General features: G+C 42.4%; 1 protein-coding gene across 4 annotated transcripts in view; it reads right to left on the bottom strand.

Annotated features, from left to right (window-relative positions):
* DIAPH1 (diaphanous related formin 1) overlaps positions 1 to 18,546 on the bottom strand; it is a 194,604-nt gene that overhangs the window by 89,750 nt on the left and 86,308 nt on the right. For all 4 annotated transcript variants that reach the window (XM_069969239.1, XM_069969237.1, XM_069969238.1 and 1 more), the window contains 3 exons: positions 17,121 to 17,300; positions 14,631 to 15,194; positions 12,010 to 12,124 (listed from right to left, as the gene is read on the bottom strand). In XM_069969239.1, the coding sequence (XP_069825340.1) occupies positions 12,010 to 12,124; positions 14,631 to 15,194; positions 17,121 to 17,300 (859 nt within the window). The remainder of the gene's footprint in view (positions 1 to 12,009; positions 12,125 to 14,630; positions 15,195 to 17,120; positions 17,301 to 18,546) is intronic.

The raw sequence follows: 18,546 nt of genomic DNA, 5'->3' as shown, positions 1-18,546 counted from the left end.
ACAGTATATCTGGCAGAGTCTAATCATCTGCTGCCTATCCAGATCTCTGATTGACTAAAGGTTGTAATCAAATTCTGCCAAGCTTGACTATGATTTCTGTCCGCAGCCTGGCACCATAACTAGCGTCTACTCACCATCTACTTATCTACTTACAGCAACTACTCTGGGGATTTATTGCAAGAGTTCACCTTAATGGTGACCAAAGTGCAATCTCTTAAGGCCCCACCCCAACCATAGTCGGCAGGTTTGGCTGTCAGTGTAGGTTATGGGGGCCTTCCCAGTCTCTACTCACAGATTAGAGGTCAAGTGTAATGGATTTTCACTGCCCAACCCTTTGTTTTTGGAGGAATAAGCCAGTGCAGTCTGCAGTGGTTTACCCCACCCTTCCCCAAAGGAAACACAGGAACATTTAGCCTTGGCTAACGTTCATATGTATAGGGAGGACAGGAGAGAGACAAGTTATTAGAAAGTGTATAGGCACTTTTACACTCCACTCCATGGAAACCTTATTCAAATCTGTCAGTAGCCCAGTGGGTCCACTATTGCAGCTGACCTCATGAAAATAGTCTAGTTCAAAGACAAGAGGCCAGGTTTCCAACCCATAAAAAAACGACTAAGCACTACTAATCTCTACAATGGTCCCAAGTAGTGATGAGCAAATTTACAGAGTGTTCGGGTCCATATGATCCCAAACGCTCAACATTTGATTCTTGGTGTCTAGAAAAGTTGGCCTATATGTCCTGCATAAAGATTAAAAAAAAAAAAAAGGACTAAAAAGGTTGGATTTCTTCTGTTTGACATCCCTGAGAACTATTAGGGGTGACTGTCCATATACTGTTATAATTCATTTTTACTTTATTGTTTTTATGCACTCTGGACACAATCACATTTAGATATATTGCACCGTTTAGAGCATTTTAGTCAGATAAAAACAAGCTTGCTATATTACTTAAAACCAGGTAATACCTTCTGTTGCTGTGCACTAGACCAGGGCAGGTAGATGGAGCCAGGCTGTACACAAACATCAAGTGCACACCTCTATCTGACAACACCATCCCCAATTACTCCATAGCAGAAAGCCTACCATTGATGTCTGCACTGACAGGTGCTCTGAGCGTTCTGCAGTATAGCAAAGCATCAAAGAGAATAGAGAACAGCTGCATACGGTACTCTGACTATATAGTGCTGGTCAAAGGATTAAACCCATGACAAAATAAGAGATCAATAGAGCACAAAATCCCTTTCCTGACTTAACCGGGATGGCTAGTTGTCAGATGAAGGTAAATGAATGTCTAGTACGCTCCATTAACAGGTGTCTGGCTGAACTCTGAACGTGGGTGACCTGACGGCTAGTGAGAACTATAGGTAAACCAATCAGAGAAGTACATCAGCCTGCAGATTCTTTTTTTTTTTTTTTTAAATAAAACAGCAAAAAAAAAAGGGAAAGGAAAAAGAAGTCCTCTAGAGCTCCTGTTCTTCTGTCCTCTTGTTCATGCACTGGTAGTGATGGACACCGGCAGGTCATGCACAAATCAATTGTCTTGGAAGCAGGAAAGTGCGAGAAAATTGGAGGACTAGAAGGAGAAGATGCCCCAGCAGCATATTTAATAAAACACTGTAATAGCCATAGGGGAATGTGTTAATGGGGTTTATCCACAGTACTGTACTCCAGCGGCTTCAGCAGCTAAAGAATTAAGAGAGCTGCAGGTCACACGTTTCCATAAGATAAAGGTCGGGAGCCAATCAAGAGATCGTGGGTGGGCTCGGAGGGTAGAGCATCCCCGTGATCTCTTACTTGTGCCCTATCCTGTGGATAGGAGACAAGTTTTAATTGAAAAACCTCTTTTTTTCAAGCCCATATTGCTTGAGCTTGCTGTTAAAGTGATACTGTCACTCCCCTTCTATATGAGGACTTTCACAGCTGTAAAGCCTAAATTCTGCTGTAGGCCCTGCCCCTCCGTGACGCCATCGGCAGGTCTAGGCCACACCTCCTCTAGGTTGGCCCATTCAAATGGCCGCCGAGGGGATGGGGCCTAGGCGGCGATGATGTCACGGAAAGGTGAGTTCTACAGTGCTGATATGGGTGGGACGAAGTGGCACAGCGGACGTGAAACTCGCCCAGGTGGCACAATCAACTAACGATAAAAGGCATTTTTCACTGGAACAAGCACCAAGAAATCCATTATAAAGTAAGGTATGAACACTGCAGAATTTAAGCTTTACAGCCGTGCAGTGAAATCCTCATACAGAAAGGGAGAGTGACAGTATCACTTCAACTACATTTGGAGGGATGCTTTATATTTCTAGAATTTACCTGGCGCACTGTGTTTAGCTAATGAGAAATCAGCTAAAAAGTGATCAATCCTCAATCCTGCATAGATCAGACTGCATAGAAATTTTATTTAGCAGACAGTCTACTAAAGATGACAAAATAAATGTGAGCTTCATAAAACATATTTCTGACATTGTACCCCCTCCCTTTTTTTTTTGTTTGTAAAAATCGATGCAGAAATTACTCCATGCAGACGTATGGAAAGTATTTAAGACATGTGGAAATTTCTGCAATGAATCAGCTGCACGTAAGATATATGAACAGATGAACAGTGGTGCATAAATGGAAAGTCAAGCAGAAAGTATTTGTCAGGCCCTGAGAATTGCTGCAGATTAGCTCTGATTAGGAGTGAACAGGGAGGGAAATAACACTAGGTGGCACCTTCAGTTAAATGACATTAATGGTGTCATTAATCTGACACGATACAAGATGGGAAAAGAGCGGGCTCCTGGCTGTGCGCTCTGAAGGCTTATTGATGGCAGGAATCATTTCATTTATGCTCATTGTCCCCTTAATTAGCTAATGCAAGTGAATCCTTCCTCAGAGGTCAGCGGAGAAGCGCGAGATCTGCAGGCACAATGGCGTACGCTTTACTTACACTTTTTTCATGTGAACATTTCATCAGCGGACTGGTTACTATATTCAGGGTCCATGTATGGGTTAAAAAGCCTTACGAAAAATTACAGCCCGATAGGGACGTTAAATTAAATCCATCATAATCACCATACCAAGTCTAGTCCTGGCGCTCCGGTGCTCCTGTTTACGCTAGAGTGACATCCTCCTGAAGATGTCACAAGAGCATCAAGCAGGGAAGTAAAACAGAGGCAACAGCGAAGACCGCGAGCACTTGCCATGGCTGGGTGAAAAGGAACTTTATCTCTGGGGCCACCTTTTGAAAGTAACGTCCCTTCACACCAATGCGCAGCCCCTTTAAGTGTCTGAGAAAAGATGACAGCAGAGACCAAGCTCTTTTCCATCAGGGTGATGGCTACTTTGCATATTACTGTATTTTCCAGTGGGACATTGCATGGCCCAACACATGCCTTTTCACACTATTCTCAACCCCTTCACTATTTTACATACCTATCAGGCTTGTATTTTACTTATTTACCTTGAAAACCTTTTTGAGGCTGAGTTTACCTATGTCCAACGATCTAGCACCATCCCAGATGGGAATGGTTGAATATGTCAGATGCAATGAGCACGACTCTTTGTATCTTTTGTGCCCCATAGGATGAAATGAGGTACATCGCTGGAAGTATGGACCGTACAGCATATTTCATGTTACTCATATATAATAAAAAAGGAAGCAACAGTTTTAAATAAGAAATTTACATTTTAGCTAAGTGGGAGCAAAGTAATTTACTGACCCCTGGCAGATTGCTCAGAAGCAAGGAGGTAAAACTAATGCTACACAGGCGAGTGGGGTTCCTCTCTGCCATAAGGTGTGCGGTCACCTAATATACAACTTAAATAAAAACTTTTTCAGGAGAGAAACAAAACAATATAATATAAAAATGGATGCCAGTGAATTTAACTGTAGAAGAAAAAATAAGTAAAATTTGTAATTAAGACCTGTAGAGAAAAGTTTTAACATCACAAAATAGGCAAAGCAAGAATGAAAAATAAAAATTAATTTAACCATTCAAAAGAATGCCCTAAACTTTTAAAGTGGTATTCCCAGCTCTTTATCCATAGGATAGTAGCTAAACAAGCTGATTGCTTGGGGTCAAAACAGTGTGTCCTCCACCATGCAGGCCAGCAATTGTCCTCTTAATAAATGGAGTCCTCACTGTATCTGCATGGCAACAGCTTTGTTTACTCTCTATGGGTCCAACAAATCGCTCACTCAAAGTTTGATGGCCCCTTAAAAAATACAGGAGCACAGGCAGGGTGGCCGTCCAGATGCAGTTAGTGCTCCATTTATTGAGGGCATGATTCCTTTTCCGTTCTTGAAATCATGTAATAAGCTTGTGATCCCTTATCCTATAGGAATACCTATCCATCAGCATATATCATAAACAGGTACATTCCACCAGCACTCTAATTTGCTTTGAAGTTAAGGGCGAGGGTTAATTTGGCCTTGCTGTATCCATAATACCCAGGAAGTGAATGGGGAGTGTCACACACATGCATGGCCACCTATATTTTTCTTTGTCATCTAGTGGCATAAAACGTACACTATACCAGACAGGACGGGGTCATTAGATATGTCTTAAACGTTTTGATGTAAATATCACAGTAACTATTATTTTCAGTGCCGACAATTCGCCTTCTGACCGGCCCCCGGGATCGCCAAGGATCTCCTCTGCTGCCGAAGTCATGATTCGGCTGATTGACAGCCCACTCGGTCAATCAGTGACTTGGGCGGATGCCGATCCAGTCACTGATTGGCTGAGCGGGCTGTCTATCATCATCTGACATCATCACAACTTTGGGGAAAATGGCTTTTGGCAAAGGTTCCCAGACCTTCTGGCACAGTAATTCGCAGTCATGAGGAGAGGTAAGTACTTGTTCCCTCTCATTTTCCCTCCTGCCCGATAAAAAAAAAAAAAAATCTCCGAACTTTCTCTTAAATGCCAATTAAAGTGGACATGTACTTTAAAAGTGAAAAGTGGCCAACATACTCCCTAGTGAAACTAAGTGGCGTGCAACTTCCTCAGGAGATATAATGCTACACTGCTTGAGGCAGAGATATCGGACTAAGTGTGTGACAAGATGCTCAAGCTGAAAAATCAAGTTCTTTATCGTGGGAGAACAATGGAATCTGAAGCACTTACCTTTGGAAGCTGTTATCACCGCAGGAACCATTCAGACAACAGGTAGCAAAGAGGGGGAAAAAAAATAATAAAATAAAATGTTAAAATTCATGAACATTCTACATCCTATCGCTATAATAATACTGAAACAATATTGTAATGCAGGAAGACAGAAAATCTAACCGTTCAGCTTACCCCCCCTGCAGAGCCAATGCATTGTTAAAGAAGGAGCTTTATCCAAGGACAACACTGAGGAATACGTATATGTTTTCTATGTAGAAAGAGATCGCTTAACATAAATTGTCAGGATCCGACACGTAGCTGCTTCCTCTGTGGGCACATGTCCTTGACATGTAACTTTGACCACAACCAATAACCATCAATCACCAAGTGCAGGATAGGTTTTTGGTATGCAGACGACATAGGAGGTATTTAGAGGGCACAGGCTGGCGCTCGCTATAATTACAGAAAAGCTCTTTATTATTTTTTTTGCCTTGAAAACGCTTCCAACAATGTAGAGGGCAGAAAACATTAAATTATTAAAAAAAAAATGTAGTGAAGAGAAATTAAAGATGAGAGACTCTATTAATCAGTGGCTTGGGGCGAGCAAAAGAGGATCTATGGTGTTTATAGCGGGAGAAGGGAGAAAACAGTGTTCTGTGCTAAATGGAGACATAACCTATCACTGTCCTTCATTGCCGTCACTTGGGAAAAGAAAAGTCGGGTTGGATAGTTTCTGTTGTACGTTTTTGGGACAAAAGAAACTGGAAAATGTTTCTGGAATTACTATGTACCAATGTTTTGTTCAGTTCTCCTCAGCTTATGTCCAGAACAGATTCCAGAATCCTGCGGCTGCACATGAAAATGGACATGTATCTCTTTACATTACTGTCAAGCATGTCACGTAGGGCTCTGTTCACATGTGCGTGAGAGGTTACACTGGTTTCTTAGAGGAAAAAACTTTGTCAGAATTACAAAGGCTCCATTATAAGTCAATGGTGCCAGGCAGATCCAGCTAGGCATTGTGGTTTTCATTGGTAACGGACACTAAAGTGTAGATGTGAACAGCAACTAATGGTGTGTTTACACAGAAATTTATCTGACAGATTTTTGAAGCCAAAGCCAGGAATGGATTTGAAAAGAAGAGAAATCTCAATCCTTTCTGACCTGTTCCCTGTTTATAGTCTGTTCCTGGCTTCGGCTTCAAAAATCTGTCAGATAAACTCTCTGTGTAAACGCACCATGAGGGTATGTGCACACTAAGGAATCCCGATGGAACACCTGTCGTGGATTCTGCAACTGGCTCCCGCTTGCGGACTCTGGCAACCGCGTGCATCTCCGTGGCTCCGATAGACTTCATTCTATGGTTTGCCAGATTCCGCCGTCTGCCTAAAGAATGAACCCTCATTCTTCGGGCGGACGGTGGAATCTGTGAAGGGTGTTCCGTCGGGATTCCATAGTGTGCACATACCCTAACAGTTTAGATCACTGAACTGAGCACCAACCTTACCCCCAATATAACAGATATGGCAAATGGCCGCTCTCATTCTGAATTATGGCTACAAGGCCACATCCACAGAGTGTATTTTGAGTTTCCAAATTATGGCTATGTTCACACTACAAAAAAAAAAAAAGGCCGAAGTTCTCGCCGCAGAACTACGGCCGTAGTTTTGCGGTGTGTAACATAGCCTAATATGTAATGGGATCCCGGCCGAAGCGTACACACTCCGGCCGGGATCCTATGCGGCGCCGGAACGAAACTGACAGGTCAGTTTTCTGCGGCCGGAATTCATTGAATTCTGGCCGCAGAAAGCCCTGTCAGTTCATACAGTGAAGCGAGCGGCTGCGTGCGCTATGGTAAGCTCTGATGCGAGCTCCGCGGCCGGAAAGATTACTTAAAGGGGTTGTCCAGCGAAAAAATGTTTTCTTTCAAATCAACTGGTATCAGAAAGTTAAATAGATTTGTAATTTACTTCTATTTAAAAATTTCAAGTCTTCCCATACTTATAAGCTACTATATATCCTGCAGGAAGTGTTGTTTGTTTACATTCAGAAACAGTGCTCTCTACTGACATCTCTGGCGGAGTCAGGAACTTTCCTGAGCAGGAGAGGTTTTCTATGGGGACTTGCTGCTGCGCTGGACAGTTCCTGACTCCGCCAGAGATGTCAGTAGAGAGCACTGTTTCTGAATGTAAACAAACAACACTTCCTGCAGGATATATAGTAGCTTATAAGTATGGAAAGACTTGAGATTTTTAAATAGAAGTAAATTACAAATCTATTTAACTTTCTGAAACCAGTTGATTTGAAAGAAAAAAAAATTTCACTGGACAACCCCTTTAAGTACCGGCCGAGATGATCCGGCCAGAGACCGGCCCGTTCCGTGACCCGTCCGGGGTCACAGAAAGGCCGGTCTCATACAAAGTGTGCACATAGTCTTATGCATGTTTTACAAACTAGCTTTGTTTTTTGTTTTGTTGTTTTATTTTTTTTTTATTTTAATGGTTTTATGCACTTTTTTCCAATGGTATTTGATGCACAGTAAAGCCTGGGCACCCGATTGTGGTGAAACTGCAGCACACTTTCATTTAGAGGAATGGGGTAGCCAAAAAAACAGTAAAAGGAGATACACAGAGTCGACATTATAGGAAGAATCTATTCATCGGTCTTAAAAATCCCCAGCCATCAAACAAAAATTATTCAGAGGTGTGCGCCTTACATAAATCCTATGCACACTTGGACCGCCCCAAGTGCATGTCGGTGTAAATTTTTGTAAATGCAGCACAGGCAGAGGGCGCACCCCTTCTGTGTGTGTGGCTGCGTCCACTGCATGCTCCTTTCCAGTCTCTTTGCATAGTGTTTGCACACTATTGATTCCCCCCATAGCTTTTGCTTTCTACAGGGTGGGTGGGGATCCCAGCCATCACTTTTAACATAGGAATACACCATTGATTTATAAAATTCCTTCACCCATTGCAGTTTTTTTTTAAATTAGTTAGTAACCACCTGTTAGCTTTGGTACATATCAGGGACTTTGAACAGTTCTCTATGGTGGATAGTACAAGGATTGTAAATTCCCTGTCACTATCCTGCAGAGCACCCAATGTAATAGAGACAGTTTATGAGTCCATTGACTGCTGGATTCTAGAAGTGCAGGGATCAGTGACAACTGCTATTTAAAATTCTGTCGGTTGCTTCTCCCGTCTCCTTGGTAACAGACTACAAAACTGTCATTTTCTTTTAGATGGCAGAGAATGCTGACTGATAGCTTGTAGTCTACGGATAAGAAAACCAGAAAAAGCAGCTGACTAATTTTAAGGTTGTCTCTCTGGGATTTTTGGGAAAGTTTATAACCAAGATGTTAAATTTGTATATTATAGGCCATCTTATACTTAAAATATGCTAGTGGAGGTTTTTTTTATGTATTTTTTTCTGTTCATTTGTAGCTGTGTTGTATTGCTTGTCACCTTAGATTCAGCTACTCAGAAACTGATGGGAAACTATAAATCAGAAATATAGGTGATAGCATAGTTTGTGGTGCTCCTCCCATTGGAGGCAATAGGGCTTATACAAACTCCATAGATCAGTAGCTTACAAGGACGCAACCCAATCCTTAAAGTCCTAGTGCAGACCCAGATCTTTTTGCAGATTCTCTCATAGAAATTATGCTATTTTCTACAGATTGTAACCTTTTGGCATCTGTACATCCGCAAATATATTATATATGGGTGAATCATTAGTCACTTGTTCAAAGGTAGAGTTTCTAAAAAAACAGATTTACGGAAATACGAATGCACTACGGATGCCCAATAATGTCGTAATTTTTAGCGGTGGATAGTGGGAGGAATCTACTGACATGAAAAAAAAATACTGAACGAGTGCATAAGGCCTAAGAGATGAATGATAAATAATACATAAGGTAATGTAATATAATATAATATAAAGGTTTGTACTGCCCCCTAGGGGTGAAGTAAAAGATGTGCTGAGCACCACTGATTAATATACACAGTGAAACCTCCGGAGCAGACCACTTCTTTGAGAAGACCATCCCCCTTCCAGACCGATTATTTCCATAAATTCCTATGGACAATGCCTCGCTTTTAGAAGAACTGTTTTTCTGTGCAGATTTTGTAGATGAAGACCCCGTTAAAAAGACCGGAAACAGGTAGGGTGGGCGGTGAGATTTGTATGTAGGTCATATAAATAACATGAGCTGTAAAGTATAATAAGGCCAATAATAAGGCAATGAAGCCAACAGGACCTGAGGTGGCACAGCCTGTTCTTACCAAATAGCCGCCACTTAGTCACATAACTTTGGCGACTATAATCCTAGCACTACAACTTCTTGAATGAGAATACACCTTTAATTTATAAATCCCAATCACTATTATGTAAAAATCTTTTTCTTGCATGAAAAACACGAAGCACCTGTGTGCTGATTGTGCGATTCAATGACATGTCTTCCCATTGTTCTATAAATATACGTATCTCTTTATTATGTATTTATTCCTTTCATGAACGTTCACACTTTGTGTGCCGTATGAGGAGGTAAGGAAACACTGAAAAATCAATGTCTGGCTTTACCAGGTGTCTGGCACCCTCTAGTGTTTAGTATCTGGACTTACAAAGATGGGAGAGTATACATACTGGGAATAAAAGAGGAGGAAGATAGATTTGATAACATAACCAAAGTATATGGACAAACTGGGTTCAAGGATACAAAACTCCAGTACACAGTGATAGACAAATACTAGCAGCAGTATGGATTGCATTGAATAGTAGGTGACTTTCAATGGGTCAATGGCCTCCTATGATAGTTTCATGTTTGCCCAATGACTCAAATTACAAAAGATTAACATTTGCACAAGGACGTGTTAGATAGATGATTTGGGTGGTACAATGATGAACAAACTAAGACGCAACTAAAGTCACATCAATCAAATGTATATACTTCTACTCTGCAAAGCGGAGACACGTAGGAGGATCAGCTCAGATGAAGGACACAGCCACACACATTGCACCGCTCACTCCCCGCTGCCTAAGTTCCTCTGGAAGTAACAGCGGCACAAGAACTGTTTGTTTGAAGCTTCATGGACTGGATTCCCACTGGGCGAGCAGCTTTTAATAAGCAGAAAGGCATCGGCTGTTTGGATACCATATACCATTGGGCATGTAATTGTACAAATTAGGAAGGAAAAATACAAAGGAGGAAAAATATATATACACTTACTTAGTTCTTGGTTTTATGTAAAAACGAGCCCCTACAGAGTTTGCTTTAAGGGAAGCCTTCATTTTCCTAGTTTGGCTGCTAAAGACGACTGAACACCACTGCGGTGCTAGCGTGACACTGTGGGCGGATTATGTATATAGCCTTTCATATACACCCATCAGCCATCACATTAGGGTAGGATATATTGGGCAGCAAGTAAGCAAGCAGTTCTTAAAGGTAATGTGTTGGAAGAAGGAAACATGGGCAAGTGTATGGATCTGGGCAACTCTGACAAGCCTCATACTGTGATGACTGGGTCAGAGTCTCCTAAATGGCAGATCCTGGTCTGCACTGGCTAGTACCTGCCAAAAGAGGCCGAAGGAAGGATAACTGGTAAAGAGTTATGGGCAATGAAGCACATGGGGAGCAAAGTATAGCCCATTTGTTCAGATCCTATAGAAGAGTAAGTGTAACAGAAATTGCTGCTACAAAGGGGTTGTCCAAGTAGTAAACAATATCTTCCATACAGCTCGGGGCTTGTCATACTTGCTTACCACAATCCCTCACAGTTGCCATTGCAATGCTTCCTGGCTCATGTGACACATCAATCAAACAGGAATTGTCTGCTCCGCAATTCCCAAAAACAAATTAAAAGGGGTCATCCAGGCCATTTCTTGCAGAAACAGCATCACTCGGCTTGGGTTTGTAGCTCAGGTCCATTGAAATGAATAGAGGTGAATTTTAATAAACACACACAACCTGAGGATGGGGGTGGTGCTGTTTTTGCAAGAAAATAGTTAATTTTTTCCCAATCCTGAATAACCCATTTACCTAAACATGGGCACTTTTCCCCCTCTCTTGTCTCCAGATTGGGTGGGATTTGAAACTCAGTTCCACTGAAGTAAAAGGAGCGTAATTGCAAACCATACCTGAACTGGAGACAAGAGTGGTGCAAAAGTGGCTATGTTTTTGTAGTGCTGGATAACCCCTTTAAGGTGATGACTAGGCCTTAAAATTTCCCTTGAAAAACAAGTCTGATCCATGGAGGCTCCATCTAACAACTTGCAGAACTTGATGCTGCTGCTAACATCTACCACAGGACCCCTACAGAGGTCTTCTGGAGTCAACGTCTTGACATGTCAAAGCTGTTTTGGCAGCACAAGTCCAAACTATACATTATGCAGGTAGTTTTAATGATGTGGCCAATTGGTATATATGAGAATGATTTATGTACGCATTCCGGTTGAAAGCCTATTTCCTTATGAACATTAAGGGGGAGAATTGTCAAAGTAGTGTAAAGTAGAATTGTCTCAGTTGCCCCTAGCAACCAATCAGATTCCACTTCTCATTCCTCACAGTTTCTTTGAAAAATGAATGGTGGAATCTGATTGGTTGCTAGGGGCAACTAAGACAATTCTACTTTACACCAGTTTGATAAATCTCCCCCTAAAAGCTTAGGCCCCTCCTCTATGTGGACACTAAATATCAGCTGGTGGACTAGGCCCATTCCTGGATGTCCATTTGCCTGTAATACTAAACTGTACGGTTGACCAACCACACTTGATCAAAGACCGGACCTTTGACAGTCCACTGATCGCCAGGAAAAAAAAAGACTTGTCAGGATGAGTCGGCCCTTTTAATAAAGTTTCAGAGTGATGCCAACCTTATGCCAACCTCAAAGGAAGAAAGAAGAGCGTCTGAACACTTACACTTGGTCTGTGCGGAGAAGGTAAGGGTGATTTTCGCGAACAGCTCGTCTTTCTCAAATCTGTCTTCTTTTGCCTGGGTCCAGAAAGATTTCTCTGAGAGGTCTCTGGGAGTAATCTACAAAAAAAAGCAATTATGGGTAACTTTGATGGAATAAGTACAGACTACAAAAGGTGTTTTCCTTTTAGAACTTTTCCTATGTGAATGACTGGTGAAGAACAACTCAATGGATGAAAGAGCGGGAGAGCATGTTACGGATTAGAGGGTGTGGGAATGCATGTGGATGTCAGCTCTGAAGTGCCGCAGCTTTGTTAGGCTTAGAGAACCTGCAAGGATTTTAACCATGAACAGAAACTACAGGCAGACACTTCATTTTTTTTTTTTTAATTCACGCCGGAAAAGCAAACCTCACGGTGAGATATAGGTAGTTTCTCCAAGGATGGCTGCAGGAGAATGATCCCTTAGATACACGTATTAAATTATCTGTATCCCCCCAAAATATCATAATAATAAAAAAAAAGAACAGAGAGGACTTGCAATCTAAATGACAAAAGGAAGCCGTCCTGCTTTATGGCGCCGTAATTATCTGCCGCTTGCATATTTTAAATGAAATGTGATTATTAAATTGTGCGTTACCATGGAGCTGGCTTCAAAAAAAAAGCTTCCTATAAGGCAGAGGGCACAAAACATGAAATAAATAATAAAAAAAAATGAAATTAAGTGAAATTAAACGAGAGAGAGAAAGAGCGAGTCCATTAATCAGGGGCTTCAGGCGGGGTGAAGAAAGGAGCCGCTGTGATGTTTAAGAGTCCTACATCTTAAGAACTAGACTACAAAGTGATGGGATTGCTCCACGGCACCTTTGAGACACTAGTCTCCATCACTTATCAATTGTTGCTCAGAGTTGCAAAGTTGTTACGTGTGGAACGAGGATTGTGAGAAAAGCTACATGGCTGGTTACGTTTGGGATGGGGCGATGGCGCTATATGGCTTCTTCATTCAGGGGGAATCATATATATGGCTCATGCCATTCAGGAAAATGGATGGAGGGGGGCACTATATTGCTCATTATATTCAGGAGTATGGCTATAAGGATTGTTCTCTTCAAGGTAGAACAGGTCATGGCTTGTTTATGTCACAAAGGGGATGGAGTAAGACACTTTACAGTTCATTCTGTTCAGGAGATTATACTATAGGGCTTATTCTTTTTAAGACTGGCTCGTTCCATTCAGGGGCAACAGTACATGGCTCGTTCAATTCTGGAGGTAACAGTACATGGCTCGTTTCATTTAGGGGGTAACAGTACATGGCTCATTTATTTCAGTAAAGAATGCTATACATCCTTACGACTCACTCACTGGGTTCAGGGAGTACACTAGATTTGTTCTGTTTAGGGTCAACAGTAAGCGACTAGCTACTTTCAGGAGGGAACAGTATGTACTGTGTTTCTCTAAAAATAAGACTTCGCTTCATTAAAGTCACCTGACTAGATCCCTTACATTGGGTGGATGAGCATTCGCCAATCAGTGACAGACTTGTTATGCTCCACCTCCACCTGCTCAACACAAGCTGCAGTAGCGAGATGAACGGTTAAAAGATGCACAGTAGGGGACAATGAATATGGGGACAGAGACTATGTGTGCCAACTACAGAAGGGGAGAGGGAGGTATACAGTATGGAGACTACCTGCAGAGAAGGAATGTATACAGTATTGAGAAACAACTACAAAAGGGGGAGGGAGGTATACAGTATGGGGTGGCCTTATGCGAGAGAGGGATGTATACCATATGTGGAAACAACTGCAATGGGGGGGGGTGTATACAGTATGAGAGAAACAACTACAGGGTGTGTTTGGGGGTGTGGTTGCTGTATATAGTATGGGGGGGGGCTTACTACAGAAAGGGTGATATATACAGTATGGGAGATACAAATACAGGGAGGGAGAGAGAGAGAGATAGATACAGTATAAAGGCCTTACTTCAGGGAAACTTACAGTATAGGAGCCCAACAGCGTTAAATACAATACGGCGACTAGCTACTTATAGAGTGGGGCTACACTGTAGGGATATCCCGAAAATAAAACCTAACATGAAATTAGGCCCTATTCCTTTTTTGCAGAGAAAAAAATAATATAAGACCCTGTATTATTTTTGGAGAAACACCGTAGCTTGTTCCACTCAGTGGGAATAGTGCATGGCTCATCTAGCTTAGAAGGGAAGGCTAGACGGTTTGTTCCATTCAGATGACAGACAATGATTCAGGTCATTCTGTTCAGGGGTCAAAGGGGTCAAAATCTGGCTTGTGGAAGAACTTCTCGATAGCTTGCTCTATTCAGAGGGGAATATAAAACAGCTATGCTTTGTTCAGTTCAGGTTGAGAACAGTACGTAGCTTGCTTTATTCAGGGGAGGTGGCAAATAGCTTGTTCTTTCCAGGGGAAACATCACATGACATGGATCATTCTATTTGGACCATTGTTTTCTTTAATTTTATCAACCTGTAAAGTATTTAACCCTTTAAAATCCAGCTATTTTAAACACTTTTTCTATACAATTACGTTACCTAGCATATCATCATTCACGTTATTACCCAGCCCCATATGGAACACATTTTGGTGAACATACCTTGGACCAATTTGGTCGTTTCAATTGCACTTCTGGTTTGTACTCTTTTTTCGGTGCTAATCCAAAAGGTAGGGCTGGTGGTGCAGGTGCACCCCAGCCTCCAAGTCCTGGGGGAGGAGGGGGACCACCAAAAGCTGGTGGTGGTGGAGGAATTCCAGGACCACCAGGAAAAGGTGGAGGTGGTGGTATTCCAGGACCACCAGGAAGGGGGGGTGGAGGAGGAGCCCCTGGAAGAGGCGGTGGTGGAGGAGCACCTGGAAGAGGCGGAGGTGGAGGAGGACCCCCACCAAAAGCCCCTGGGAGTGGTGGGGGAGGTGGAGGTCCAACACCAAATGGGGGTGGGGGTGGAGGTGGCGGAGGAACAAAAGTTCCTCCCATGGATGGAGGGAGGGGAGGAGGTGGTGGAGGTCCTCCAAATGCTGCTCCTGGCAGAGGAGGGGGAGGTGGTGGTGGAGGAGGAGCTGATCCTGGTAGAGAAGGAGGAACTGGTACAACAACAGTTGAGACTGACATGGTGGCCATTTCTTTTTTTGTGTCTTCAAGCTCCTTTGTCAGTTTAGCAATCTGCAAAAAAAAAAAAAAAAAAAATAAACAATTATACATAAGTAAAGACAACCCAGTGTACGCTGAACGCATTTCTAAACTTTGCTGGGTTAAATGGATATTCAACAATTCTACTCGCCACGCTTTCATTTCTAAAGAAACTTTTTCTTTCCATCATAAAACTAAGTCCATTAAAGTTTTAAGTTTTCGTGCCAACTTAAATAATAATTATTACTACATCTCAATGAAGGGAACATGGTGGTGAATATATTTTCCTCGCAGGTGTAAAAATAATATTTTGCAGTGATTTGTACCAACAAAAAAAAAAGCACTCTGTTTTAGGCTTGAACCATGATTTTTTTTTTTGTAATTATATTTCTCTTCTAACTACTGTATTATTCATTTTATGGCTTAAGTAGCAGACCGAGGTGAAAGCTTTGTCGGATTTCCATTTTCACGTTCCTTTTTCTTAGTCGCTGACAGAACAAAGAGTAATAAAAGCTCCGCGGATAAAAAAAAAGAAAATCCAAGAGACTTGACAATGTGCAACTCAGTAAATGTATGCGCTTTTGTTAAGCCTCAATCTGCCTGTGGGACTAGCGATCACAGCCCCTACCTGCACCAAACATGTTAAGGGTACATTATACTAAATGGCTTTGCTTCAAACAATTGCAGGGCCGTTTTATTCACAATACCCCATGTATCTGAAATACTTGCTTTTTAATGGTCAGTCGCTTTTCAGTCAGTCATGTACATAGTTTTGACATGGCTGCCCCTACTATGTTGTGCAAAAGTCAAACTAAAAATCAGATGCACAATTTACATGTTTCCATATGGGATAAGAAGAGTTACTAGGCAGATAAAAAATATCCTCGCTAAACAAGCCTAGGTGGTATGTGAGCAACATGTTGAACAACCCCCCGTTGTTCAATTTTAAAACTATCAACAGTTCATGAATATCAGATCAGTAGGGGTTAAATGAGTAAAGCTCATGCAGTTCCTGACACAACTGTTGGTGGCAGCAGAGGGGCCATGTTGCCTCTTGGGGCCTTATTACAGGGTCCGAAGCTCACAAAGCCTACTAAACGGCTTGATGATTGTACAGCAATGGATCCACGGGCATAGTTAGCCAAGTCTGTGTAGCCTTTGCTGTATATAGAAAGTAACATAGTATATACTTACCTATCCCCACTCCCCAGTGTACCCCTGCATGTTCCCCACTCACCACAGCTGCTGTTGAAGCTTCTGAACCTGTCTCTGAAGTGACAGGCACTGAGCCAATCACTGGCTGGGACGGAACAGCACAGCAGCTAGGGATTGGCCGAGCTGCCTGGCACTTTTCAGATGGCTTCAGTGAGTGGGGAAGAGGCAGGAGGACAGGTAAGTATAGTGTTTATTATTTTCTTTACACTGTCATCAGCTGTTGGCCGTGCATCACTATTACACATAGTGATGCACGGCCAGCGGCTGACGATTTTTAAACCTGTTGAAAGACAACGATCAGCCAATGACTGGCTCTTTGGTTGATCGTGGTCTTTATTACACAGAGCGATATCTGCTGAATTGGCCTAACAATTTTCAGCCATCCACAGCTGCAGACAGGAAGATGTGCGGCTGACAGCTATATATTTTGAAGTGCAAAAGGTGCGATCAGCCAAGGATCGGCCATCTTCCCCCTCCTTAGCTGATCACTGTCACTTTTACACAGGCCGATCATTGGCTGAGGGAAAGTTTTAAGCAATGGCCAATAACCCTGTATAAGGGCCTTTAGTCTTTGGAGTAGCGTTAGGCATATATCAATATAGTCAAGACAAATAAAGGGTAGCAATGAATCCCAAAGTGTAAAGAGATTGTCAAAAGGTATCAAATTTACAGGTCATAAACGTCTGTAAAGTCTGAACATGACCACTATGTTATGTTGACCAACAATGTAATTTCCTGACTTACAGATTCAGAAAGTTTAGCCGTTTCGGCTTCAAGTTTTTGTTTCTCTGTGGCAATCTGCTGCTTCTCGGTATCCAGCGTTTGCTTCTCTCCTTGAAGATCAGTCAATTTCAGCTCAAATTCGCTTTCTTTGGCTTTCATTTCCACCTGGAGCTCATGTCTTGCTGTGATTTCCGCATCCAACTGTTCACAAGTTCAAACACTAGGTTAGAAAGTGACCTCCGATGCAAAATAAATTCACAAAAATGTTCAACACAAATGTCAAAATTTGCCATTCTTTAATGGTAAATACCCACCAACATTACAATAAATATTAAAATAACAAATCTCGGTACACACGGCAATGTTTTTTACCCACTGTGATTGTATGCATGCTTTCCCCAGACAGGGCTGAGCATGAATGCTTCCTATACTTAAAGGGGGGAGAAATTCACCACCAGATAAATCTGGATGCCACTTTACTCCCTCAGAACCAAACGGTTAAGTATGTTGAAATCCAGCATGCTTGACCCTTTTCTCATGCCTCAACGTCTGCTGTCAGGGGAGAGTCTAGAGCCCCCATAAATCTTATATTAACCAACCAAACTCACCAACCCTCTAATGTGCATGGCCAGCTTTATAGTACGCACGTCATGCAGTGTAGTGATGGCAGCCCACCTTAAAGCTATGTTCACACACAGTAAGTACATTACGGCAGTTAAATAATTTAGCCCTTTATAAGATTCAAAATACGTCTGCTTTTAATACTTTTATACAGTCACATTTTGCGTTTAGGTTACCAAGTGTGAGCATAGCCTAAGGCCTCATTTACACGGTCCGTGCCACAATCGTGAGGAGAATCGCGGCACAGATCCCCTAGCCGGAGCCCCCCTTATCCGCCCGGCATGGATCTTCCCGCCTCCGTGGCCGTAAAGAGATGACAGGAGAGCATGATGTGCTCTCCTGTCATCGCATCTACTACTCACCTATTCCCTTGCAGACCAGCTACAAGCGCTCACCGGAAGTGGCCTGGACTACGCTGGTGGGAGAAGGCAGCATAGTCCTGGCCACTTCTGGTGAACATGTACACTGGTCTGCACGGGGAATAGGTGAGTAATAGATGCAATGACAGGAGAGCTCATCATGCACTCCTGTCATCTCTGCGGAAGGCGGGGGGGTGATCTGTGCTGCGATCTGCACTAGGACGTGTCCTATTTTTTTTGCAGTACGGGTCACGGCTTGGATCATTCACTTCAATGGTCCCTAAAATTGTCTGTGGTCGAGGATCCACGACCACAGACAATTTTACGAGACGTGTGAATGCAGCCTAAAAGTGTATAACAAGTAAAAATAAAACGTATCCCCTATACTGTGCTATAAACTTATCAGTATATTGCACAAAACAATAGGAGCCATGTTCTAGAGATCACGTGGGATACCCCACAACCTT

The sequence above is a fragment of the Dendropsophus ebraccatus genome, chromosome 1 (genome assembly GCF_027789765.1).
Source record: "Dendropsophus ebraccatus isolate aDenEbr1 chromosome 1, aDenEbr1.pat, whole genome shotgun sequence".
Lineage (NCBI taxonomy): Eukaryota > Metazoa > Chordata > Amphibia > Anura > Hylidae > Dendropsophus > Dendropsophus ebraccatus.
This window is presented reverse-complemented; position numbering and strand designations above follow the sequence as displayed.